The 27,205-nt window shown below is 42.5% G+C and overlaps 1 protein-coding gene across 2 annotated transcripts in view; it reads right to left on the bottom strand.

Annotated features, from left to right (window-relative positions):
* Positions 1 to 27,205, bottom strand: part of LOC146967562 (uncharacterized) — a 39,647-nt gene that overhangs the window by 9,184 nt on the left and 3,258 nt on the right. For both annotated transcript variants that reach the window (XM_085762491.1, XM_085762492.1), the window contains 33 exons: positions 25,619 to 25,823; positions 24,620 to 24,990; positions 23,933 to 24,058; positions 23,648 to 23,845; positions 22,645 to 22,785; positions 22,091 to 22,357; positions 21,408 to 21,588; positions 20,944 to 21,110; positions 20,689 to 20,832; positions 19,795 to 19,964; positions 18,872 to 19,050; positions 18,546 to 18,770; positions 18,331 to 18,440; positions 17,043 to 17,261; positions 15,908 to 16,022; positions 15,608 to 15,824; positions 15,368 to 15,515; positions 13,993 to 14,170; positions 13,700 to 13,877; positions 12,832 to 12,958; positions 12,626 to 12,745; positions 11,560 to 11,698; positions 11,358 to 11,470; positions 8,714 to 8,864; positions 8,344 to 8,592; positions 7,712 to 7,924; positions 5,290 to 5,471; positions 4,998 to 5,178; positions 4,514 to 4,656; positions 2,699 to 2,880; positions 1,666 to 1,922; positions 840 to 1,065; positions 581 to 758 (listed from right to left, as the gene is read on the bottom strand). In XM_085762491.1, coding sequence (XP_085618617.1) covers positions 581 to 758; positions 840 to 1,065; positions 1,666 to 1,922; positions 2,699 to 2,880; positions 4,514 to 4,656; positions 4,998 to 5,178; positions 5,290 to 5,471; positions 7,712 to 7,924; positions 8,344 to 8,592; positions 8,714 to 8,864; positions 11,358 to 11,470; positions 11,560 to 11,698; positions 12,626 to 12,745; positions 12,832 to 12,958; positions 13,700 to 13,877; positions 13,993 to 14,170; positions 15,368 to 15,515; positions 15,608 to 15,824; positions 15,908 to 16,022; positions 17,043 to 17,261; positions 18,331 to 18,440; positions 18,546 to 18,770; positions 18,872 to 19,050; positions 19,795 to 19,964; positions 20,689 to 20,832; positions 20,944 to 21,110; positions 21,408 to 21,588; positions 22,091 to 22,357; positions 22,645 to 22,785; positions 23,648 to 23,845; positions 23,933 to 24,058; positions 24,620 to 24,990; positions 25,619 to 25,823 — 6,000 coding nt within the window. The remainder of the gene's footprint in view (positions 1 to 580; positions 759 to 839; positions 1,066 to 1,665; positions 1,923 to 2,698; positions 2,881 to 4,513; positions 4,657 to 4,997; positions 5,179 to 5,289; positions 5,472 to 7,711; positions 7,925 to 8,343; positions 8,593 to 8,713; positions 8,865 to 11,357; positions 11,471 to 11,559; positions 11,699 to 12,625; positions 12,746 to 12,831; positions 12,959 to 13,699; positions 13,878 to 13,992; positions 14,171 to 15,367; positions 15,516 to 15,607; positions 15,825 to 15,907; positions 16,023 to 17,042; positions 17,262 to 18,330; positions 18,441 to 18,545; positions 18,771 to 18,871; positions 19,051 to 19,794; positions 19,965 to 20,688; positions 20,833 to 20,943; positions 21,111 to 21,407; positions 21,589 to 22,090; positions 22,358 to 22,644; positions 22,786 to 23,647; positions 23,846 to 23,932; positions 24,059 to 24,619; positions 24,991 to 25,618; positions 25,824 to 27,205) is intronic.

Raw genomic sequence — 27,205 nt, 5'->3', positions numbered from 1 at the left:
CTAACTCTGAAATACTGCCACACTATTTGCCCTGGGAGTTTTTTAGTGGTGTTGATTGTGAGTGTTTTCATAACCCCGAGGGCTAAGTCCAACAAAGCCCTCGGGGAGCTGTGCACTCCAGAACAAGTAGCCAGAGGCTTTCTACGTCACTGCTGGAGATTCTGGCCTTGTGGCACTGGTGGACACTCGGTTTTATCTGCACATCTCCATAGCAACCAGAGGAAACAACATGCCTGAATCAAACAGGATACAGTGCGATGCTACACCTCCATCTGGGTTCCTCGGACTAAATCTCCATTATGCTGGTTTCTGCCATCATGAAGGACAATATTTGTACCCCCTTTCCTGTTTGTTTTCTATCTTTTTATTACTAGTATTACTGCTATACTTTTTTCTTTTCTTTACTTGAGGTAAAATAAGCCCTCTGAGTCTCTTACCTATCTGACAGTACAATATCTTTTCTTTCTTTTACATGTTCAAATGCATAAATCAAACTCACATCAAATCAAACACATGTGAGAATGCAGTGAAATGACTTGTGCTACAGTAACAGAGAATGAGCAGCTATGGAGTGGCATACTCTGGTGAAGAAGTCCCTCATGCCCTCCAGATGGGTGTAGAAAGGAGCCAGGACTTTGGGCTCCTGAACGCTGCTGTCTGATCTGGTCAGATCTTTGTAGCGCTGGAACATGGAGGTGGTGTCGTTCCAACACACCTCCTTCAGGTGGTAGAAGCGTCCTGAGCACCAGTCGGCTCGTCTGGGGAAGACAAGGTTTTACTCAGGAGCTTAGATTTTGACATGAACCTGAGAAACAAAGTGCAAAGAGCTGACGTCGTACCTCTTGTATTCTATGAAGACTGCAGGGGTGTGCTGGAACAGCTCCTTCAGGCTGCTCTGGGAACAGTTTTTGTACAGGTAGGTGTACATGTTGTGGATGTGCTGAACAGTGCTGGTGAAGCCGGCCCCCTCTGACTCTTGCTCAGGTTGTGTCTGCTCCTCGGGTTCGGTGCACCACTCCTTCAGGTAGGAAATCAGAGACTCCACTGAGACGCTTTGTCTCATTCCTGAAGGAAGAAAAAGACAGTCACAGACCGCCTGTACATCTGGACCTTGATAGTTTTCAGCTGTTTTTGGATGTTTGTCTAATCTTTAAGGTTTTGAACGGTCTAGCCCCTCCACCATTACAGAACTTCATAAAGAAAAAATCCTCTAGAATAAACACCAAAGCACTAACTAGAGGTGACTGTGACATACAACGGCGCAAAACCAAATTTGGTCAAATGGTGGTGTCCATCAGAGGAACACAGTCCTGGAATGTATTACCAGCTTACGTTAGAGACTGTGCCACTTACACCACTTTCAAAAAGACCCTCAAACAGTGGTTAGTAGCAAGCCAGACCTGCTCTCATACGTAACTTTTTGTCTTTCTATTTTTCTATATGGACTCTTAATGCGAATTAATGTGAATTGGGACCTATTTTTGGTGTAAAACTGTGTTTTATCTATTTGTATACTGGTATATTGTTTGTATGTTATGACTTGCCTTAGGACAACGGATGTGAATTAGCAACTATGCTAACTCCGGCATATTTACATTAATATGCAATGTCCTAATCAAATAAATCAAAAAATAAATAACTCCACCGTAGGAGACCCATCTTTACCCAGAGCTCTGCTGAAGTCACCGAGGTCTGTGTCAGCGCTGTCGATGTAGTAAACGTGAGTCCCCAGCAGGCTGGTGACCTCCTCTGATGGCAGGTAGACTGAGTTGGGACAGAGGTACTTCTTGTCACTCTTGCCTCCCTCCAGTGGACGATAGGCCGGCAGCCACTCAAGACAGCGTAAGCAGTGGTAGAAGGAAGAGTTGGTGTCTTTGTTGCTGTCGATCACTCGGGCGGTGAGGTACTGGGAGTAGCGGTGTCTGACGGACAGAGAGAGAGAGAGGCCGGGGTTGGAACAGAATAGTTGCTGCTGCTGCACAGTGACCTCTTCTTTACACCCTGTCAAATAACCTCAGAGATACCGATTACTCTGCGTCTTCAGCTGCAGCTCAGTGATCTTCATGTCATTAAAGTGTCAGGACTGTGTGACCCACATCCCACTGCACAGTATCCAGGACTCAGCAGAGCTACTCGTGCTCAGCGATCAGAAACTGAGAAGCTCTGAAGAGAAATCTACTTTAGTCAACTGGACCTGTTAACTCAGTGGCGTCCTGTCTGAATCTGTCCTGTTAATGACTCCCGGTAGTAGAACTGTCACATTACTTTTATCCTTACAGAAATAATCCAGTCAACACTGATGATTTGTGAATGACCCCTAACAGCTCCAGAAGGCTGGATAGGTGATATGTCCTAATTATTTTTCTTAAACTAACTCTTTCATTGTCCCTACAGTATGTCACCTTCTCAATTGGTCGGTCTGTTTCTTTGTTTTGTTTCGTCTTCCTTTTGTGTGTGTTATGTCTGTTTGTTAAAAAAGGCAAAAAAAACCCTCACAAATAAAATATTTTTTTTTAAAAAGTGTGGTGTCTTCTGAGTAGCTGCAGTTTTAGGAAATAGTTGGCAAGAGATATTTCATTGGACATAACCAGACAAACAGGGAGAAACATGCCTGTGTCTGTGACTGTGACAGTGTGTGTGTGTGTGTGTGTGTGTGTGTGTGTGTGTGTGTGTGTGTGTGTGTGTGTGTGTGTGTTACCCAGTGTCCCAGTTGGTGGCCAGCAGCTTCAGTAAGCTGGTCCTCTGCTGCCGGAGGTCGGAGTCCGACAGCTGGGCTGTGGCCAGGGCTTCAAACTCTGCACATGGGTAGTCATCAAGCACACAGCCGTCTCCAGAGGTGATGTGCCACATTGTGCTTTCAGATGACCAGTGGCTGCTGGCCTGAAGGAGGGGGAGGTGGAAGAGCAGGAGGATTCAGGATTTTTTTTTATTGAATAGATTCAATAAAACACCTGCCGAGTCCCATCATGATGAGATAACTGTGTGAATGACTCACCAGCTCAGTGTGGTACATATAAAGGTTAGACTGCATCTCTGTCCACACACCAGCCAGTTTTAACTCTGACCTCCACACTGCTACAATGCTAGAACCTGCGTCTGACATCAGTGGAATGTCAGACGCTTATATAATGGTACAGTGGGTTATTAGGGCAACATTGAGAGGAAAAAATAAATGTTGGAGAATAAAGTCATAATACTTTGAGAGTGAAGTGGTGATTACTGTACATGTTCCTTATTGTGCTGGAGGGGAAATATCACAAGATTTCAACTGAGGACCTTGGAGCATCCTGTAAAGTTTGTCTGTGGTTTGGCACATTAACATCAGGACAAAAGGTTGTCTCTCAATAGAGGCGACTCTGTTTCTTGCACAAACAGCAGCTACAGGAGCAGAAACATGTCAGTTTCTCATTTTTTTGTTATTTCAAATGAACACTAGAATCAGCTCCTGTTGGCTGTTTCCACCAGTAACCAGACAAGCTCCAGTAATTCCCTCCTGAGTCACAGTGTTGAACAGTAGCAACAAGTGTGATTAAAATGTCAAATAAAGTTGACCTTTGGTGTCTCGCACTCTCTCTGTGTTTCCACAGATCCACCGGAGCTCCATCTCTCTGCACCAACCTCTCCCACCAGAAGCTTCCTTCCTCAGCTCTTGTTAACATTTCCATGTTTTCCATATTATATTATGTGTTATAAACTGTTTTCTTGTCTGTATACAACATCTATTGTACATCTGTCCGTCCTGGGTAAGGGATCCCTCCTCTGTCTCTCACCCTGAGGTTTCTCCAATTTTTCCCTGTTAAAAGGGTTTCTGGGAGTTTTTCCTCAGTGGATGTGAGGGTCTAAGGACAGAGGATGTTGTTATGATGCCATGTAAAGCCCTTTGAGACAAACTGTTTGTAAAAACGGGCTATACAAATAAAATTGCCTTGCCTTGCCTTTGAACTCTTGAATATTAAATGTATTTGCTTCTATATTTTATCCTGTTTGACATTTGAGTTACATAAATTATGGTCAAAACTGTGTAACATGAGTGATGAATGAATATACATGAATGTAGACTTTTTGCTCTGGCTTGTGTTTCTATAAAGCAGGGAATACCTGCCATCCATTAACCCAGCATTAAATGATGGCAGCAGATGTCTCACAGTGACTGATGGTGTCAGGACAAATGCACACATAATGCCCTGTATCTGTGGCTCAGGGTAAAACAGAGAGGAATGAACAATGTGTCTCTGACACCTTCCTCTTCTGCTCATCTTGAAGGTAGATATTAATCTCCCTAGACATCGTTGTTAATATCTTCATCCTCTAATGACGACCCAACTCACTGTGATGAGTCATGTTTGTTTTCTGGTGCAGAAGCAGAGTGTGACTCTGGTGTCCATGCAACCAGTAGATACTGTGTCTTTACATAACACATCCACAGCCTGTTCATGTCTACGCTGACAGATGCAGCTTTAGTCGAGTGTGACTGAGTGTGACTGAGGTGATGGTGCACTGACGCCCTCCTCACCAGTTCTTTAGCGGAGAGCGTTCGTTTCTCTTTGCGGATGATGAGGCCGTCTCTGACCCCCAGTCTGCTGAACAGCTCCCTCCATCCTGCTACATCACCATCGGTCTGCAGGTAGCATGGACTTAGTAAGATCCAGTCACAGCCTGGTGGAGGAAGAGGAAGTGTCAGGATACAAGACTAAATCAAAACTTTGTTAAACCTAAAAGAAAGACAAAGACTGAGCTGTATTATTTTTTAAAAACAAAGGAGAGCCAATTGTCTTTTTGTCAGTTGGAGGGGGCAGCAAATGACCACAGACCAGAGTCTAACTTCTAAGGACTGGTTGCTAATGTTACCAAATGTCACACACTCACCACAGGGAATTGACAACAATGACCCTAACAACTTCTAAAACGCTGTATATCAAACTTTAAGAGAACAAAGGCAACATGCAATACTGTGTTTCTTCAGCTGTTGTGTTGTGTGTGTGTGTGTTCCTCTGTACCTGGCAGCTCCTGGAGCAGGTTGATGTTGCCATACTCTTCAGAGAAATGCACTCTGTCCTGTCCTGGACACAGCAACCCGTTGTTGGTCAGGACAGGTACTGCAACGTCTGAGTACTGACTGGAGGAGGAATGCTGCTTGATCAGAACCAGGTAGCTCACCACCACCGCCTCAGGCTTCAACTGATGGTGATGAAGATGAAGAAAAATGATTATTTAAGATAAATTATTACAAGATTAGATTTTAATGACTGAGATGGAAACCCAGTGGATCCAGTAAATCCATTGTGCTACCTTCCATTTGTTGTTGCGTATGGAGGGGTAGATGTGCTGCTCCAACAGCTCCTGAGGCTCCAGTTCATGGACTCCCAGTCTTCGGAGCAGCTCTCGAATCTGTTGACTCTCCAGAGGGTCCAGGCAGTTCAGCAGAGAGGGATGAACCACGTTCACATCCTTGTACAGCGCAGACAGTGGACCTTTGAAGGCAGAACACTGATCAGTTTCTGTTTTACATTGGGTCTGGTCTTGGAAAATATTGAGTTCTTCATGAATCTCAATCTGTTGCATTTTCCTCACAGCTGAACTTGAATGGGCAATCCATGTCTGCTTTTGACATAATGATTGTAAAACAGTGAGTGTGAGTGTAAACCTCTATGACCTACTTTCTCTGTGTGAAAGGATGTTTCCCCACTGATCTCTGCACTGCTCAATATTTCAGATGAGCTGGGTTTAACTCAGTTGCATGTCTGAAGTCATCACACACACACACTGCTGTCCACTTCACCTCTGAGCAGATCTTCAGGTGGTAGGTTTACTTGCAGAAGGATACGTCTATATACAGTATATTGTATATAACTGTACCTACTGACCTGGAGTCCCATGTAGAACCGTTGCATACACACAAAACACCTCTCCTGTTCAAATGAAATGAATGTGACACTGTTCCACTGATTTTTTAAGTCAGGGTGACCTGCAATTTTCCAGAGCAATCCGCTTGGAGTGGAGTGGACATGTGGAGAGGGACATGATGTGTTGATCACTCTGGGTTTGATGGTAAACGGAGCATCTCAGAGAGAACAGAGCAGTCTGGACTGTGCCAGTGGACAGGACGTCCTCCAGGTTATAACGTTCCCTTATAAAACGGAAAGGTGAAATCCGGCAATCTGATTGGTTGTTAACCGTGGTATAATGACCACGGCTACTATTCTAAAGCCTTATCACAGCATAGGCTATCACTACACGTCAGGCACGTATGACTGGTATGAATGGAAGTTGTTGTCATGTATCCATGACAACGGACTGTTGCAGTCCATAGCCAAAGACAGGACGGTGTTTTTACAATGTTAAAAAATGGACTAAAGTAGTTGAATCCACATGTTTAAGGTGAACTTTCACCTCCGGGGAGGGTTAACAATGGTAGAGGGGATTGAGCAGTGACTTTCACCTGAAAAAAAGCAGAGGAAAAGACGACATGCAGAGCTACTTGGAGCTAACGTCCGGAGAGGTGGGACTATTTTTTTCACAGTGGGGCTATTCTATTGGATAATATGTATTTCTGGTTGAATAAAACTACATGAAATTGATTGCGTATTCCTCTTTCATATTGTCATTATTGGTAACCGTTTTATAAAAGCAATATATCACTCCAGTCCGTGGTATATGCTCATTATACCACGGCCTGTCGTGATATATTGCTTAAATATACACCTCAAAATATTTTACAGAGCACATTTACTTACTTTACTCAACAGTGAACACTGTTATCAGTCACACTTTAGAAAAGTGCTTGTACACAAGTGTTGGAATTACAGACGAACAGACAGACAGCAGGACAGGATGCTCATTAATCAATTATTCATGTCTGCCATTCTAAACCTCTGCTCTGGGTCGAGTCTGTGAATGTGATGATGCACATCCAGGGTGGTGTTCCTCCACCTCTGCTGTGAGCAGCTTCATGTCTTATTATTCTTAGAAAGGTCAGGTTTATCATGCGGCTTCCTCTCCTCCCTCAGTGTGTGTGTGTGTGAGCGTGGCCCTCTCCACAGCAGACAGTTGTTGACGCAGGTCTTTTAAATGGTTCTGAATCACCGTGTCTGCCTAACTGAGTATCACATAATCCACAGGGCTATTTTTATTCAGTTTATGAACAACTACCGTCACTGTAACTTTCACTGCTGAGCTCTCTTAGCCCAGGTGGAGAGTGGTACATGTGAACCTCTCTGGATCACTGAGGTGATACATACTCTCCTCTTTTATTTTTCTACATCATATTTTTAGAAACTGTAGGCGAAACTGTCTTTCCCTGCATCCAGGAAGCCTCCATCTGCTACTGTATTGTTGTCATTGGTAATTTACCACAGACACTCACTGAGTTATTTAGTTTTTCAGGTTGTTTATCCAGTGTCATAGAAAATATGAACCATTTGTGTGAAATTCAGTCATAATTTCTGGGTGAAACAGTTTAAAATGTTTTGTAAGTTACCACAACCTTGACCTTTGATCAGTCTGTGTTTAAGTCCAGTTGAATGTTTGTGCCAAATTTGAAGGGATCTACTTGAGGAACTCTGTAGATATTGAGTTCTAACATTTGACCATGACAAGATTATTTTTGTTACAAAAACTATTTGTACAACCTATTATAATATGTGGTGTATTTTTACATTTTTTTAATGAATAAATAACTGCTGTCTGTGTGAATATCTTCAAACTAAATTACCTGCTTCAGCCTGAGCTCTCTTTTTCTTGGTCTTGGCTTCTTCCATTGGAAAGAAGACGACTCCACCGCTCAGTGCCACCACAGATCCATCAGCCAGGGGGATTATGGGTAGATCCTTCAGGATCTTCAAGATGGAGTCTGCCTCTGTGTAGCCATGCTCCAGAGCTCGGAAGTTGCAAACCAGCAGCCTGGCAAGCTGTCGCAGGCTGCTGTCTGTAAAGAGAGACACATGGAGAGATAGCAAAACATGAGCACACCTCTCAGTTAATGACAGGCATGTTGAAAACATCAGCACTGTGAAGCTTATAGCTCAACCTTCACCTTGAGAAGAACATTTTATTCAAACTCAAACACAATGGGGTCTTGATCTTGGTCTCGTCTTCACTGACATTCACTAAAATCCTAACTTGAATCTTTGATATGATAATAGTAGTTGATTAATGGGAAAAACTATTACTTTAAAATGTGTCTTAAAACTGAATAAAAGTCAATGTTGAGCTCCTGTCAGGTAAACACAACACTGACACATGATCACAGGGGATGTGACATCACTGACATGTGACGACCTCTGGGGTTTGGGATCCTTTCACTAGTCTCCATTATAAAATCCTTCTGTCTCTGTGTGCACACACCTGAATGGATGCCGTCAACCATCTTCAGCTCCTTTGCCATGGCTGTAGTTACCGTGGTCACGTCCGATCCCCGCAGGTGTCGGACTCCCAGGTGAGTGAGCAGGGAGGCGGGCGGGGCGGGGCTCAAACTCGGGTGGAGATAGGACAGAGACAGATGTCTTTCAAGCTCGTCTCCACCAATCACGTCACGGATCACAGGGTCCTGACAGACGGCCACCTGGGATGGCAGCTTGTACACAACCTTAGAATCTGGGATGGAGGGAGGGAGGGAACAGAGAGGAGACACAGTGTTCTCACAGCCTGGCTTTTCATTTATTCATTGGGAGTTTATCATTTCAAAGGTTTTAGATTGAGAACTTGTTTGTCACACCTGAGCTGAGAGTCGGCAGGAAGGCTTTGCCCTTCAGCATCTGAATAATCTGCCCAGCAACAGGCCTAAAGAAGTCCATCACCTCGTCGGGAAGGGGGATGAACTGCAGGAACTGGCAGAGACCCTTTAACCCCCTGAACTCTGGGTGATCCTGGAAGAGGAGCAAACAGTTAAAACACAAACAGCAATTATGTCCAATCATGTGCATCTTATGAGTACACATCCTGATTCTGACTTTTACTTCATATTCAACTGAGCTTTTACTTAACTCAGAGTTTCAAACCTGTATATTCTATATTTAAGTTGGTTTCATTCACTGATTTTGTCCAGTTGTTTCGCATTAGAGAATCAACTTATTATAGTCCAGTCATTTTATGAGAAAAGGTTAAACAAATTGCAACAGAAGCAAACTCAACTGATTTTGTATCCTCAGCATGTCCTGAGTGAGGGAAAAAAAGCCCCGAAGAATCCCATTAGGGGAAAGTTTAGAAAAACACCCAAACATATCCCATTTATACGCATATAAAACATTTTTTTCACGTGAATAGGGTAAAATTTTTAACCTTTAGATATCTCCATGAAAATTACTGAGTTGATTACTTACATTAAGACAAACAAAAAATGTATTACAAGTTTTTTGAAATTATTTGTTAACATGAGCAAATTTGCATAAATCTGCATAAATTTGCATAAATTCCACCGTTTTGACGGCACATGTATATATGAAGTTGCTGTGGTGGTACCGGCATGAAAATTGGAATGAGTTGACTCCATCGGTCAACCGACAAGTTGACCACTTTAAATTTAAAGATGACTGCAATTTTTCAAGACAGCCACATCCTTAGTAGAGCAGGTATGACATGAGCCAACAGTGCATAATCCAATTACGTACGGCTAATTTGCATTCATACAACACCTGATCTAAACATTGAGTAGAGCAGGTGAAAATGTCTTGTTCAATCTTGTTAACATATAATATGTTAACAAGATTGAACAAGACATTTTTTAACTGTAATATGATATTACAGTTAAAAAACTTAAGGAATGGAACCAATTTAGGCCCATGAGCATTAATAGAGACGGAGCATGTCATACCTGCTCTACTAAGGATGTGGCTGTCTTGAAAAATTGCAGTCATCTTGAAATTTAAAGTGGTCAACTTGTCGGTTGACCGATGGAGTCAACTCATTCCAGTTTTCATGCCGGTACCACCACAGCAACTTCATATATACATGTGCCGTCAAAACGGTGGAATTTATGCAAATGTATGCAAATTTGCTCATGTTAACAAAGAATTTCAAAAAACTTGTAATACATTTTTTGTTTGTCTTAATGTAAGTAATCAACTCAGTAATTTTCATGGAGATATCTAAAGGTTAAAAATTTTACCCTATACACGTGAAAAAAAATGTTTGTATGCGTATTAATGGGATATGTTTGGGTGTTTTTCTAAACTTTCCCCTAATGGGATTCTTCGGGGCTTTTTTTCCCTCACTCAGGACATGCTGAGGATACAAAATCAGTTGAGTTTGCTTCTGTTGCAATTTGTTTAACGATGACCCCTTTTTTGGCCTAAAATTACTGGACTATTACTACAGTGATGAACAATGAGGTCCCAGGAGACCGTTAAGTAAAAACAAGAGACTTTCAGTTTTTTAGCTTCTCTAACTGGTATGCACTGATCAGGATTTAACTGTCATTGAGTCACAACCTGATGACAGTTTAGCCTCGTAAACCAGCCTCTCGCGGAAATGCATTTCATTTCATTTCTCGGGAGAGTCTGGCCTCATTCCCCCTGTAAGCGTTTGGGGTGGGGGGGAGCTGGGCGGGAGTAGTAGCGTTGACAGACAACCCCATTCAGCCAATCAGCAAGTTGGTGTAGTGACGGGGCTTTGCACTAGTCGGTCCCCGATTGGCCAACGTGCTGTATCAATCACAGCGGCGACGCTGATTGGCTCGGCCTTCTGAGGGTTTCAGGCCAAACGGCAATGAGGCCAGACTCTCCCTCGGAATGAAATGAAATGCATTTCTGCGAGAGGCTGGTTTACGAGGCTAATGACAGTTACAGTATGGTTGATGTCAAATTATGACGAAGTAGTTCACATTTTACAGTTGAACAATGGGTACATATTATCTTATGGTGTTTATATTATCTTTTTTATTGCTTATTTGGTAATGATGTTAAATTTAATTTTACTAATCCATCTGTTCATTCATTCATCTTTTATACTGCTTATCCTCACTAGGGATGTGGGGGAGCTGGAGCCTAACTCAGCTGACTTGGAGTGAGAGGCAGGGTACACCTAACATATACAGGGCTAACATACTGTATACAGACAGAAAATAGAATAATAAAATGTTTCATTACTGGTAACAGTAGCAGTGTTATGGACACAGTACTATACTGAGATAATGCAAATTTTGATGAATTTAATGTGACCTATTACAGAACATACCATGTCACCCCTGTTCAACTGCATTTACTTTAAGGTAGTAGTGCTGTAGTTTGTACAACAGATCAAGGAATTATTTAAGATATTATTATGTATCATCTCCGCTCATCTGTTCTCTCAGTGGAATTTCTCCAATGATATAATAATAATAATACATAATATGTGTAATATTATATATAACATTGTCTCACAGTGAAGACATCCATGGCGTGGAGGAAGAGCTGAGGTATCTCAGATCGAAGCCACTGGTTCCAGGAGCTGTCTCTGTCCACATCCTCACGAGATGAAGGGATGTCAAAGTCACCTATAGAGCAGAGCAGAGGCGGGTGAGTGAGTCGCTCTGCCCCTCTCTGTCTGAGCAGATCACGTTACAAACATAAAATCTGCTCTCACCTTGGATGATGAAACGAAAGCCAAAACTGCGCAGGGGAAGGTAGGCGAACACGGGCTGTTTCTGAGGCTGGTAGGTGATGTCGTTGCTGCAGAGCTGGAAGGCCAGGGCAAGCTCAGTGGACTCCACGTCTTCTTTGATCTGAAGGTGAAATTGAAATTCAAAGATGCTTTATTAACATGACTGGAGTCAAAGTATTGTCAAACCAGACTAGTTAAGAGGAAACAGGCACACTTAAAGGTGTACTGTAAGGCAGGTTGGTACTGTAAGGCATGTGTGTGGTGTTATCTTAAGACACTCTACTGTGGGGCTGCAGTGGTTGAATTGTTCTTAATGGATGGAGTTTAGTGCAGACCTGTCTCCACTCTAACGCTTACAGCAGTCTGCTCTGCTGTTAGCCTCGTCCCTGTGCCTCAAACATTTTTGATCGTACTGTCCATTTCGAGGTGCTTGGTGGTCAAAGCACGTCCCATGTTGGCAATGCCCAATGCAGCGATCGGTGGATCGCTTTCTGACTATGCTGATCTGTACTGCGTGTCATTCCCCCAGTCTCTCTCCCCACTCACTCAAATTAAAGAGGAAGCGGGGAGGAAGTTACATTTTAATGCTGCGATCTTTCCCTGTTGAAAACTCTGAGTTCTGACTTCAAAGTGTTCAAGATGCACCAGGTCAGAATAACCTAAAACATGGCAAACCAGGACAAACTTTGCATTCAAAGTGCTTCACGTAAGGCATAAAAACATTGCACCGGGCATAAAAACAATTTAAAAAAGAACATTGCAATGTATTTTGGCATTTAAATGCGTTTTAATTGATGTTTTACCGTTGTGTGCCTCTGATATCTGATGTCAGACAACTGATTCTCGGCGAAGTCCGGGTAGATTTTCTACTCGGACTTGAGGTGGCGTTCAATTGCACTTTTTCAAGTCAGAGGTCGGAAAGATCCGAGTTCCAACTGGTCTTGAACTCAGCATAAGAAGTTAAGAAGTTTGTAGGCACCCAGAAGCTTCATGCAGCAGTTGCTCACCTTGCCTTTTCCCAAGCTGTACCTCTGTGTGTGTTTCTCACCTTCTTGGGCTGCAGTGTTGTTTTGACCACCAGCCAGCGCTCTACTCCCTCTGTGTGTTCCACTTCCAACATCCCATGGTTCAGATCTTTTCGAGTCATGGTCACAAGACGCTTGTCACTCTGCAGAGGAACAGAAGCAGCAGGTCATTCCTCTGTGAGTTTTCAGAGAACAACGTCATGTGTGTGTGTGTATGCAGTAAAGCTACCTGGTTGTAGATGGTGATAGAGCGCAGCCGGTGGAGGAAGAGCAGCAGGGAGGGGTGCACATCATGAAACAAGTTTCTGGTCTGATGGCTCTCAGAGCGCAGTGGGAGGCAGATCTTTGTGGTCCAGCTGATAAAAAAAACACAACATTCAAAATGGGAGTCTGTGGGACCTGACTCACTGTTAGAGACACACTCTGGTGGACAACAACACACTACTGGCTTCTAGGCCGATGCTTGGTATAGACCAGGGGTGTCAAACATGAAGCCCGTGGGCCAAAACTGGCCCACCAGAGGGTCCAATCTGGCCCTCAGGCTGAATTGCCAGAGTGAGAATTACATACAAGACAGAAGAGGCATAATATTGTTGAAATTGCACAGATTTTTCTCAAGCAATAATTTTCTTGAAAACTCTGTTTTGTAGATGGATAGTTCATTAACTGTCAGAATCTTTATAATGTACTTGTACTTCCTTGCACTAAAACAAAGGGAAACATTTAGGGCCCTTGCTATTTATAGGTTATTATGCTATTATTCTACTGGTCCAGCCCACTTGAGATTAAGTAGATGTAAGTGGCCCCTGAACTAAAATGAATGACACCCCTGGTATAGAGAGTGTTCCATGGCCCTCAAGTGGCCAAAAAACTAAACTACAGCCTTTAACAGTACACAAATGTTCTCAGGCAATCAATATCTCTATTATTATATACTCAAAGGTGTGCCAATAAAATAAACAATGACTGAATTCAATTTAGCTGCTTCAGATTCAGGGTCCTGGTTATTTCCCCACACTCTCAGCCATAGTTATAATGCCATGTTAATAATGCCTTAAAAACAAAACATCTGCATGTTCTGTGTATTCTCATCCAACCTGATCTGGCTGATGTTCTGCAGCTGAGCCTCCAGGGGTCTCTTGTCCTCAGTCCAGTGGGGAAGGATGTAACCCATTGAGCCACAAGTCCTGTCGAAGCGCAGGTGGAAGCCGTTGGAGTGGATCTCAGGACAGTCTGTGACCTTAAAAACTGACTTGAAGCCAATTCCCTTTTGTCCTGTGAAGAATGGCGTAATAAGTCTTATTAAGAAACAGCAATATATTTTCAGTCCATCCATCCATCCATTGTCTATTCCGCTTATTGGTGCAGGGTAGTACATGTATGTTCTTACCAATGTATCCATATTTGTGTTTGCCCTTGGTGCTGCGTCCAACGTCACAGATGGCTCTGATGTTTCTCTCCTGAAAGCCAATCTCATTGTTGAGAACAGTGATGCAGTCTCTATCCACCACAAAGGCCAGAGACGGGACGACACCAGCTTCTGATGGGTAACTATTATCATCAGCATTCTAATGGAAAACAAAGACATGAAGAGGTTAATCATAATTCCGTCACATTTACTCACACGTCAAATGCTTTTATTCAAAGCAGGGTCATGACTAATGCTTGAGTGAGTGACAAAAATTGTGCTTTACACAGTCTCTAGGTCTTTGTTTGTCATTAATGCTCCCACGCTACTGGCTTGTGTTAGTCTGGGGCCGTTGACTCGCTGTTTTGGTAACTTAAGGAAACGGATCCAGGGCGAGAGAGACAGGCCTTTCCGTCAAAATAAAAGCACTAAGCTAATAAAATGCGGTGAAACTCTTTAATTTAAGGAATATAATTTACAAGAAAGTCCCAGAGCCATTAAGTTAACATTTTGCTTCTATTGTATTACAAGGTAATGTCTATTTTATAAGTTTTATGTTGGTGAACACTTTTACTTTGGTGAATTTTGTGATTTCCGGTTCCGCTAGAAAAAATCGGAGTGTAACAGACACCAGGCTCTTCGCCTGTCTGAAGAGCCTGGTGATGCGAAGCTAGGCTTGTGTAGACATAACCGCTCCATGCTCTACTTAATGCCCCCCTTCATCTGCTCTACAGGGCCTCATTCCTGTCCAGAGGGTGAACAAGAAACCTTGTGTGTGTTTTCTTCCACTCACATTTTCTTTAAAAGGAAAACACCCGTACTACTAATCGGAAAGGAACAGTTAACATTAAAAGACAGAGTTAGAGCAGGCACCAGCAGCGATGTCCCAGTCTGCTGTGTGGGGAAACGTTACTGCAACCTGATGATGACATTAAGAACATGAAGAAACAGCCACTATGTGCTCATACTGTGTAACTCATGTTTATAGACAGGCTAGCAGCAACACGTCCAGTATGACGGTTCATCTGCCAAACTTGCTGAAGATGCAATAAGGATCCTACAGATGCCAGATTGTACACATAGACACACACAGGGCATTGCATCAGAGTGGTGATGTGAAACAATAACCTGTAGATTACCTGAGTGTATGTGAACTACTGTTCTGTCTATACAGTATCTACATACCTTCTGCTGATTTAAGGTATTTCTGGGGTGTCAAAAAAAAAGGAAAAAAAACTGAAAACCATGACATTTTGTGAATCATTCTATCCATACTGTGTATATATAAAAATGAAATATGAACAAACAAACATGTTTCACATGTGTCCATCAGGGTGTAGATGTGTTAGTTAGCCACCTGAATGAGCTCCAGGACAAAGTGTGTGTCTTTGCTGTAGAGCTCAGTGGAGAGTCGCTCCAGGCTTCGGCCCAGCCGGTCCTGGTGAACCTGCATCAGTTTCTGGCCTTCATCGTTCAGCTCCACACCGATACCAAACTCACTTTTCCTGAGAGACAGAGGGACACACAGATCAGCTGGATGAACCTTGACACCTGAGCCGATAGTGAACATAGATCCATGTGGTTAATAGGAGTCAACCTGATGTCCTCGACCACGGCTCTGTGGAGGTCGGCTGTGCTCTCTGAAACGCTGCTGGCTCCATTCTCCTCATTTGAATCGCATGTTTCTGACTGATCCTCATCGTCACCTCCTTCAGCTTCGATGCAAACATCTGATGTCGCCCTGTTCAAGGCCAGCTCAAACAGCTCTTCCTCATCCTCTTCATCCTCAACTGTTACATCTTGCTCTCCATTTACTGGAAGAAAAAATCAATTGAAAACTGAGGTCGGAAAACTGGTTCAGTTGTCAAGTTACTGCAGCACTGCTGCTGTCGGTCACCTTGTGGTTCACTCTGGTTGGGCTGGGAGGAGACAAAGCCGTTGTCTATGACATCCTCATCATCACTCGTGTTCAGGTTTGACAAACTGCTGCTCTCAGAATCTATTAGATCAGACTGAAGTCAAAAACAAGAAGAGAGACGTTAGAAGAACAGACGACACGGCAGAGAATTAACCCTCTGTATAACATGGCTACATCTCTACAGTAAATACTGTAGTTATAGCAGAGCTTATACTGAGGTGACAGATTAAAGGAGACCATAATGCAGTCAGGAGTTGATCCTCCAGGACCCTTCTGGCTTGTAAATCTATAAACTAGCTATGTTTACATGCGCAAAATTTCTTCATCAGATTAAAAACTTGAGGGATTGGAAAATCCGAATCCACTGATTATATGGGTGCACCAAGCTTTATTCAGAATCGCAGCATTTTGACATGCGCAGAGCTGTCTAATTTCCCTAAAACAACCGCAGAAGAGTAAGTTGTACTTCCGCCTAGGCAAACCATGAAACAAAACGACAAACGCGGAAGTGGCTCAATTTTTCCCATCCATGTTTTTTTCCCAGCTAAGGATTCACCTGATTAACTGTTCAACTGTTAACCAATAACAATAACTTTGACCGATAAATAGCCTACTATCGGTTAATATTTTTTATTAGCTCCTTGTGTCAGCAACTCATGGGGGCGTGTCCACACCTGCAGACTTCCTTCAGTCATATTTCGCATCATAAAGTTACACAGAGGACTGACAGTATGAGCCAGTGATGCAGTTCAGTCCCAATGACGGACGTCTGAATGTAAGGACGGTGCCGCTAAATTTTTCTTTTTTTTAAAAGGACGGCACTGCCTCTCCAGTCAGCTCATCCGTCACTCACCTGCAGCTGAGCCGATCACGATTGGAATAAGTGTTTATGTGGAACACAATTTCTTTCCGGTTGAGCTGAATCAGATCAGAATCTTCCAACTGAGGTGTTTACATGACGCATTTTTATTCTGATCAGCCCTTTATTCCAAATATTTGTGTCCATGTAAACATAGCTACTGTGTCTGTCTGGCCAGGCCTGTTACTATGAGCCAGATGGTCCGTGTAGACAGATGAGTGGATGGATAAATAAATAGATAGACCTTGACCTGACCTTGCTGTGTTCCACAGGCGCTGTGTGTGTGTTGTAGCTGTGGCTCTGTGGTGGGTTCAGTTTTGTCTGGTAGTCTTTCATCCACTCTGTGATGCCCAGGAGGATGCCCAGCCGATGCAGACAGTTCACGTGCTTTGGGTCAGACTGGGCCACAGTGATCAGGACCTGTTTGGCCTTGGCTTGGCCCAGGAGGACGCGGGAAAAAGGCTCCAGAAACACCTGAAGTCGTTTATGGAAAAGGGGACATGACAGAGAGACAGAGAGACATGTTTATCCGAGCTGCAGCAGAACTGCACAGAAGAAGGTTCACCAACAAGCCACAGAGCTACTGGAAAATGAAAAAAAAAGTTGTCATGACAACAGTGAGGCTGACAATGTGAGAAGATGAAATTCGCTGCCCACTCCTTCAGGAGACACTGAGGTTTTCATTTGTTTCATCATTTCACATCGAGATTCATTTAAAAGAGATGAAAACAGAAGTAATTTATTTACTGTCATCAACTGGTTTATCTTCCAAATCTCAGTGCTAATGATGCTATACTCCTACTTGAATGGAAACATATTTCTGAGCAACAGCAAAGAAGAAATGCTACATGGGGCATTATGTGTGAGGAAGTGAATACAGTTTAGAAGAACAACATATTCTACAGTGAGGTCCCTAATTCCCATGGGCCCCAGAGCTGAGTCACTGGAGAGGGAGGAGAGGAGAGGAGCACACTGGATGAGAGACATGCACCCTGCCAAAGCCTGAAACTGCATAAAAACCTAAAAATCTGGTTTCATTCAGTGTGACCTGAAAGCCCAGAAATCTTTGGTACCCATCATCCTGTGGGACATAGCTTTAAGGACTTGGGACAACACACCTGAAAAATGGCTTTGGAGACCCCCAGCAGAAACAGCAGTATGCTGAAATGACCTAGATGAGGGAATGCAGGGATGCAAGAACTTTTGGCATTGCAGGTATTTCCTAACTCCTTCTTGTAACTGGCTCCAGATCAACCTTTAGTTCATCCAACAGCCCCATAATGATATTTTGTCTTTTTTCATTCTAAAAATGTTAACACAAGCAGTGCATTAGTAGATCTGCTTGCACGTTGGTTTCTAGGTGATTGTTGGTGTACATTTTTACACATGCAAACCTTTAGTAAATCAGGCCACACCCTACAGTAAGTCTTTTGCTAATAGGAAAATTAGAAAAATAATCAGATGTGCATTCTGGTGGTACAATGTTCATTGTAGTTTTAGTGAGCTCTGCCGTGATGTGTGCGCGCTGTGTGGTGTTACTGACCTGCTGCAGCAGAGCCTGACATGTCCTGGAGGGGATTCGTATCAAACAAGCCAGGAGGAACTTGGCCACTCTGCTGTAGCACAGCACCTCATCTTCAGCCTGTGACAAATCTAACAAATACACACTCTATTGTAGCGACAATTAATCATTAGAGCTGCCTTGCTGTGAAGCCATTTGAAAAGATAAGGGGTAAAAAGCTAAATTAAATGACCTACCTTCTTTACCCAGAGCTGCTGCCAGTGAGTTCTCCATGTGATTGGCCAGGAGAGCAGTGGGAACATTGTCGATCCCGTCAGCTACCACCATAGACACCAGATGACCAGCTGTGCCAATGGGGTCAAGGGTCATGGTGGCATTGGAGAAATGCTTGGCTCCTGTGTTTGTAGAGACTCTAAGCAGCACACCGGGTGTGACCTCCAGTGCCTGCAGGCCTGTGTTATCTGTGAGTGAGTAAATTACAAGTGTCATTCACAAATTAGCTGTGAATATTATCCCCATAGCGCCAAACAATCCATCCACATAAAAATGAAATGACTTCTACCTGCATGTCTTTCGATGAAGTCTTTGAGGAGGCCGTGAGTGGGTTTAAAGATCAGCTCCCACTGGCTCCACTCACTTAGATCCTCCAGCAAAGGGCAGGACAGCAGGCTTGCCAGGGCCTGGGCCTTGGACATCTCACCCAGACGCCCCACCACCTCAGGACCAGCTACACCACTGTTCCTGGAAGGGATGACGGAGATAGAACAATATATGTTTTATCATTTTAAAAAATTGATTATTATTTTATCATAAAAAAGTTTTCTTTTTCTCATTTTGAGGCGCGATTGTTGACTGATGAGAGAAATTTTTGTTTTAAATGGTTTTAGTACAGAATTGCAATGTAACATGTGGAAACAGTGATGGGGCATGAAATCATTCTGATTGAACTGTGGATAAAGGCAATGATGAAAAGGGAAGAAGAAGTTTGAGCTCATTCTTGTTCCTGCAGAGTCACCTCTTTGGGGTTGTCTGCCTAATTTCAGGTTACATTCCACCTTATTCAGTCATATAAAATACTGTATGAACCATTTGTGAGATATGTCATAATTGCTGTGAATTAAAAGTGTTTTGCAAGGTCACATTGATCTTTACCTTTGAATTTTACCCACCACAATCTGAACAGTTTGTCTTTGAGTCCATGTGACATTTTTACCAAATTTGAAGAATTTTTCTCAAGGTGTTACAGAGACATTCCATTCACACTGCAACACCACAACTTTGACCTTTGACCACCAAGATCTAATTAATACTTCCTTTAGTTTAAATGAATGTTTGTGCCATGTTTGAAAGAGCACATTACATTTTGGAGCGGATCTAGTTAAAAGTTCAGATCAAGGAGGTTATTATGTCCCCTCTCATGGGAGACAAACAAAATGTAATCTAAAAAATGAAAAATATGTGCCTGTATAATGAAACACTTCTGACCTTGATTTGGCAAAGAGGGCAGACTCATAGTAAACCTGGCTCAATCCTCCTCCATTTAGTTCTCTCTGACGTATGACCAGATCAACCAGCATTTTCAGAGCTCCGCAGCCCAGGTCCCGGCTGTCCCGGACCCTGTAGTGGGACCTCAGCGCTGACTCGATGTGGGAAATCTGAAAAATGAGACGGATGTTGGAAAATTCCAGTCAACTTATGGAAAGTACAGTGCTGTGAAAAGGTATTTGCCCCCAAGTAAATAGTAAATGCAGTTTTTTAATTTAATAAGGCAAAAAGCTATCCAAACCTACCCGACCCTGTGTGAAAAAGTAATTGCTCCCCCTTGTTGAACTGTGTTAAACTCATTTCTCTGGAAAGCTGAATTCAGTTTCACTCTCTACACCCAGGCCTGATCATTGTCAGACCTGTTGAATCATGAAATAACACACATAATGCTGCCATCTAAAGAAATCAAGAAAATATGAAAAAAGTAATTGGCATCTATCAGTCTGGAAAGTGTTACAAAGCCATTCCTAAAGCTTTGGGACTCCAGTGAACCACGGTGAGAGCCTGGCAGTGATCAGGCCTGGGTGTGGAGAGTAAAATTGAACTCAGCTTTCCAAAAAATGTGCCTTATCACAGTTAGTTCATGATTTAATAAGGTTGGGCAATAATTACTTTTTCAAATAGGGCCAGGCAGGTTTGGATAGCTGTTTTCCTTTAATAAATGAAATCATCATTTACAAACTGCATTTTATATTTACCTGGGTTATCTTTATCTAATAATATCATTGATGATCTTAAACATTTAAGTGTGACAAATATGCAAAAAAAGTCACATCACTGTATGTAGTCCAAGGAGAGGAACTTTAGTCTTTACGTGTCTGTAAAATGACTTACATCATCTGGGTCAGTAGATGTGATGTCACCACACTGTTTGATGAACTCAAAGACATCTTGTCTGCTCGGTTTAAAACTACTACCCGAGGGCGCCGCGATGCCACTGTCCACAATCAATGTGGACCCCAGTGTGTCCAGCAGCAGCTGCATGAAACCAGATAGATACAAAAGGACGACAACATAGATTATTATCTCATCACTGTGACAGAATCAGGCTACACACAAGCAGTAATATATACAGAGATGGAAAACTACCTGACTGTGTTTTACCAGGAACTCCAAAAAGCTGCCCAGCTCCAAAGAAAAGAAATCTTTGACCTGGAAGTGTTTGTTCAATCTCTTCTCCAGAGAAGAGACATAGACCAGAGTGCTGGCTGAGCCCTGAGAGGACAGTCTGTCTTTGACAAACTGCTTCACTTCAGCTGAGAGACAAAGCAGAGATGTCTGTCAGTCACACACCAACACATCAGACCAGTTACTATTTATAATAATAATAAACTTTCTTTCTATAGCACCTTTCAAAACCAAGGTTACAAGGTGCTTCACAAAATACAAATACAATATCATTGAGAAAATAAAGCAATTAGAAAAGTGAAGAAAACATCATACAGAAAACAGTGAACAGGCATAAGATAAAATAATAGAAATAGATAAGACAATAGAAACAAAGATCGAAAATAAGGGGAAAAAACAAATTTTTTTGGCAAAAGCATTGGTACCTTCGCTGGGGAGGGGTGTGGTGGGTTTGTCCTCTGTCTTCGTCTCTGCTCTGGTTTTTGGTGCCTTGTCTTTGGGCACCAGGTCCTGTGGCACAGCCAGGGAGCCGCCACAGATGGCCAACTGAAAGAGAGCCGTGGCCAGCCGGTCACCTACCACCTGCAGCAGGAAACTCTGGACGTGCTAGGATGGAAATCAAACAGAGCTGCAAGTCAGAGATTCAAACACACACTGTCACCACCTGTCACTGTCAGTGATTTTTATATATAAAAAAAACAGAATTATATCAGTGATATATATTGTCAAGGATTTAAGGATTAGCATATTTTACAGAATTAAATTTTAAAAATGCAGTTATGATTCAAATCTCATACATACATATCTCATGCATATTCACATTTTTGTGGTTTTGAGGATTAGAAAATGATGAAAGGTGACATTTTGTTAATGGGTTCAGAACTGAATAGAAGCTATGTAACTTCCTGTCATCCTGCTAAGGGCTTATAGCAAGAAGTTTAGTGGGATTAGTGGAGCAGCCAGCGACAAATTAAGGGCACATTAAGCCCAGAGTATCACAACCAGTGAGCCCTGGTTCCCACACTGCCACTGAGAAAACATTTTGATGCATACAAGAAGGCATGACATTGATTAACAGAACACATGTCTGTCAGAGTCAGGTCCCCACCTTGGTCATCTTGGCACTGAACACTCCCTCTGCATTGGAGAACACAGCCAGAACCACATCAGCTGCTGTCATGGAGGCATATTTTTTCCTGAGGTCCATGTTGTTGTTGCTGCTGGAGGAGAAGGGCCCAGCTACCTGCACCTGCTCCAACACGTTCTTCTTAACCTTCCTCAGCTGCTCCTGGGTCTCCTCCTCCAGCTCCTTCTGGATCAACTCCCTGGCTCGCTCCAAGATGGCATGTTCACAGCGACTCACCTTCAGCAGGGTCTGGAGGGGACGGATGAGGGGGATTACATTGTACATTATTTTCTACCAAAGAACTTCCTGCACACACACGTCTCTACTCACAGAAACAGAGTTCACCTGTCTGCATTCTTTGATAAATGTATAATTGTTTTCTGATCATTTGATTTGACATGAAAGGATAAGTGACAGAGTATATATCCTTTCCATATATGCACACATAAACCTACAAAGATAATAATAATAATAGCACAAGCACGATGTTAGACTTGTGTATATTAGACCTGCGTTATATTGCTCACGTCTCTTACCGATATGGGCAGCCCAACACTGTGGATCCTGATGGCCAGCTCGTAAGGTGAGTCACAGTTGTAGTGGTCAGTGAGGTACTTCAGAAACTCAGCCAGATCAACTTTGGGTTTGTTCTGCTTCTTCCGGAATATGCGAAGTTGCTACAGAAATTAAACAGATGTTAGCATTGTTGGGGAAGCTACTTTGCAAGTGTAGCTTCTAAAACTACATGTAGTTGAGCCTGGTAGTAGTTTGAACAAACTACAGTTCTACCCCTGGAGAAATGTAGTTTGTAAAACTACAGCTAAAAAAGTAGCTTTAGCAACTACTTCTACTCATTCCACTCATTTAACTGAGCCTTACTTGTAAACCAGAAATGTAAATCAGTCAACAAGAGGTCGACATATTCTAGATCGGTGTGTCTTAAACAACAATGTTTAAAACCATGACAGGAACGCCAGGGCCAGCCAATCAGAGGCAGCGTTGGCTTGGCATTATGTCATGACATGAATTGATTCATGCCTTTTTTCAAAGAGAGGTCTGGAACAAAATAATTGTAAAATAAAATTTTATAAAATATAGGTCTTTTTTTTTTATAAAAAAAATTTCATTTAATTGGCAAAACTACAAAAAATAGTAAATGAAATACTTGATGCAGCACAAAATATGAATGTAGTTTAACTACCAGCAGGTTACAGCAAATTGTAGTTAAGTTATGTAGTTCAACTAGTTTAATTCTTCCCAACGCTGGAGGTTAGAGATAATAAAAGGTGATGAACGTCTTCACAGTCTTATTATCAGGCAGCAGAAAATTCACCAGTGACAACAGGAAAACTCCACAATTGTTTAACACCAGAACCTGGACTTTCTCGAGATGGTTTGCACTGTTCACTCTTCACATCTGAGCTTTTAGATACATATTTCTACTGTATAGAACAGAATCAGATTAAACATTCTTGATTCACATAAACACAAAGTCCAATGCACAACCTACAGTACAATATGAATTTTATGCTCTCTTACCCTCAGGATGTCTATTGTCTCGATCTGGGGGATGTCATCATCCTTAGTGTTACTGTCGATCTTGAACATGCGGTGGATGAGCGGGAGTTTGCAGAGAGGGCCCAGGTTCAGCTCTTCGAATCGCTTCTTGTCCTTAAGGCCTGCCAGTGACTGGCCCATCTCATACAGAGTACAGATGGAGGACACTGCTTCAGTGGACTGGCACAAAGAGAAAGAAGGACTTCAGCTACCAAACACTCACATGCATATACTGTAAGTCATAAGCAAATACACCTATTTGCATACCTCTATGAACATGTTGATCTCTCTTATGATGTATTTCAGGTCTTTCAGAGCATTAAACCTCCAGGGTTTGATCCGTGCAGCTTCCTGGGAGGACAGCTGCAGCAGTGTACACACCCTGGATACCACCTGGACACAGATGTTGAACGTTGAGTGAATATGATGAGGGAAAGAGATGCAGTACACAGTCAGCTGTTCAGGTTCACTGCAACATCTCTGTACCCAACTACCCAACTCACTCAGTACTCCTCGTTACAGTACAGCTCATAGCGAAGCCTGCCTGTGTGGAGGAATACCGAGGAGTACTGAGTGAGTTGGTTAGTTCCAGATAAATAAACTTTTTTCCGACCAGCTGATGCAATGTAAATTTTTACTTTATATCCTACTCTTGAACTGGTGTATTATTTTGAGACGGGACTTCTTGAAAATACACTGGTTAATGGTCCCTCATTGACAACAGTGTACTCCCTGTGTCTCTGTGCAGCGCAATGGGCCGGTGTTTCTCAATGGGAGGGAGCAGAGACCTTTCTACTGCATCTAGTAGTATACTTAATTACTTAATTGCATTTGTAGCTCATACAACCCCACTTCAAAAAAGCTGAACTATCCCTTTAATACTATGCTAAGCTAACTGCCTGCTACTTGAGGATGATCAACCAACAACACACCAAAGAGGATCCTCCCCCTCACCTTCTCCTCGGTGACCAGTTCTCCCTCTGCGGCGATTTCTCGGATCACATCTTCCAACAGACTGTTGATTGTCTCTGGATTCATGGCCCCTTTCCTCCTCTTCCCTGTCGACTCCTCATCATTGTCCTGCACGCTCTGCACTGCCCTGACATTATCCCCATGCACCTCTCTCAGCTGGGCATGATAAGCGTCTTTAAAGACGGGGAAACTGCCCTCTTTCTGGGCCACATCTTTGACTTTGCCCTTCTGCCCTTTGGTCACGTTACTCTTTGCCCCAAGCTCTGGAAACTCAGAGGCCGAGAGGAAGTCAGATGTGACGTCTGGTTGTTGCTGCTGCTCTTTTTCAGGCTCTCTTGTTAAACTGGTCGATGCTGTGGAGGGACAGAGTGACATTTGTTTCATATGGTTGCACAGATAAGAAACTATTTCTCTGCAAGACAGGGTTATTATAGTTAAACTAAAACTACCAGTGAAAAAATAATTTAGTAAACTGAAATAAAAATAAAAATGACAATTTTTCCAAAAACAGGAACTAAATAAAAACTACAATGAACAATGCAAAACTAACTAAAACTAAACTGATTGTAGATAACATCAGCTTAGTTTGAGTTTTCTAAAGTTGCAGGAAGAAAACGCCACAGCTCAATATGGGATGACTTGGAGTACGACTCAGGTAGATAAGAGTGAATGAACGTGATGATGATGGATGGGAACATTATGGAATGCAACTAAAAGGGAAAAATCCCACAAATGTGGAAGTTCATCTTCAGAGGTCTCACAGAGGCTTTCTCCTACAACCTGAAAAACTAAAACTAAGACTAAGACTAAATAAAAAAAACTAGTCAATTCTTCAGAAATAAAAACTAAACTAAAACTGCCTAAACACTTGTTGAACTAACTAAAACTACACTGAAATTAAAAAAGCAAACTGAAAAACTAAATAAAAATAAAAACTAATAACCTTGCCGCAAGAAGAGGGATGGTGTCATGTCCGCCTACCTGCAGTTTTCTGTGATACACCAGTGCTGGGATCTGCTGCTGCTGCTGGCTCAGCTTGCGTGGGCAGACTCTTTGGACACGCTGCCTCCCAGTTGTCATACAGAGCCATGTACTGTGAGAGAGGCAGCTGCTCGCCATACTGAAAAAAGTAGCAGTTTTGGAGCTGCTCCATCGATGGAGTCCTCAGCTGGTTCCTCTTCATCACCTGGAACATCAGCATACCTTTATTACAGGTGATTCACTTGATACACAAAGTTTGACAGTGGAATTTACTGTAAAGGTCAAAGATCAGATTAGTTTAGATTAGTAATAGAGCACAGAGCACAAAAAAAACAAATACAGACTGACCACATCTTTATCAGTAACCACACCACACCTATATGACGCAAGGATTTTACAGCTATTTTCCCTGTAAAGCAAAGCAATGGGCGGGACACCGAGAGCCAGCTGGATTTTGCCCTCACGTGTACTGTAGCTGACTGAATTTGGTGTGTCTAACCTACACAGCCAAATTCATTTGCATGAAAAATGTGCTATTGCAAAAGTACCAGGCCGTGCAGCGTCCTCTCTGACAGCGAACAGACTGAACCAACCCAAACTAACCCCTCATCACGTCCACGTTGCTGCATCTAAATAAAACCAAACCACTGACTCCATATTTGTAACACTGAAACACACACAGCTTTTAAACACACCCTGAAACACCTTCATACAGTAGTCTACTTTCTCATGTCTCTGCATATCATAATTACTGTCTGCTGGCTCGCTGTCTTCCTGTGTGCTTATGTCCTAACCTGCTCACCTGACCTGCTTCCTACATGCCTGCATGCCCTAACGCTTGCTCATCATCTGTCTGTCTGTCTTCAGTTTCACTCCTTATTGTTCTTTTCTTTTTTTTTCTCTTGTTTGTTTTATATCTGTATATACTTCACCCTTTTAGACACATGTGTTTTAGTAGTATCGAGTAAATTGTATATAATGTAATACTGCTGTGTTGTTTTATAGGCTGGCAATTAACATCTTGCCCAGGGACTGCAGTTGAAAATGAGCCACTTGGCTAACACTGGCCCATTTACAGAAGTGTTGATTAATGTGCACTGTCCCTGTAAAAAAAACAATAAACAAATAAATCTAGTAGAGAAGTCTGTCTGCTCTGTTAGGAACTGCAGACGGTTTGTTTACTTCATTTGAACTTTGATGCTTCTGACTATGCGTCATGTGACCAGTAGCCTGGCTCCAAACAACACTCTCTCGCCATATTCATTCAGAATGCATACTCCAGCATAGCAAAGTACACATAGTATTTTACCACCAGCACCAATTAAAATGGTGCACAAAAACCAGACTAAATGATAATACCTGTTTGAGGTCCTTAAGAGATTGAATTTACAGACAACAGACACTCGTCTATTTATAGAATATTGAATGACTAGAGGTAATAAGATTGATTTGGTAAGATACAGTAAGACAGCGATTCCATTTGCAGCTTCTCAGAAAAATATGGTTTACTGGCAATTAAGTCTGTGATTTCCATATGCTACTTAACCAGTATACTGTCATACACACAACCACAGTGATTTGTATCGT

The sequence above is a fragment of the Trachurus japonicus genome, chromosome 19 (assembly GCF_045865225.1).
Source record: "Trachurus japonicus isolate A0001 chromosome 19, Traja_1.0".
Taxonomy (NCBI): Eukaryota; Metazoa; Chordata; class Actinopteri; order Carangiformes; family Carangidae; genus Trachurus; species Trachurus japonicus.
This window is presented reverse-complemented; position numbering and strand designations above follow the sequence as displayed.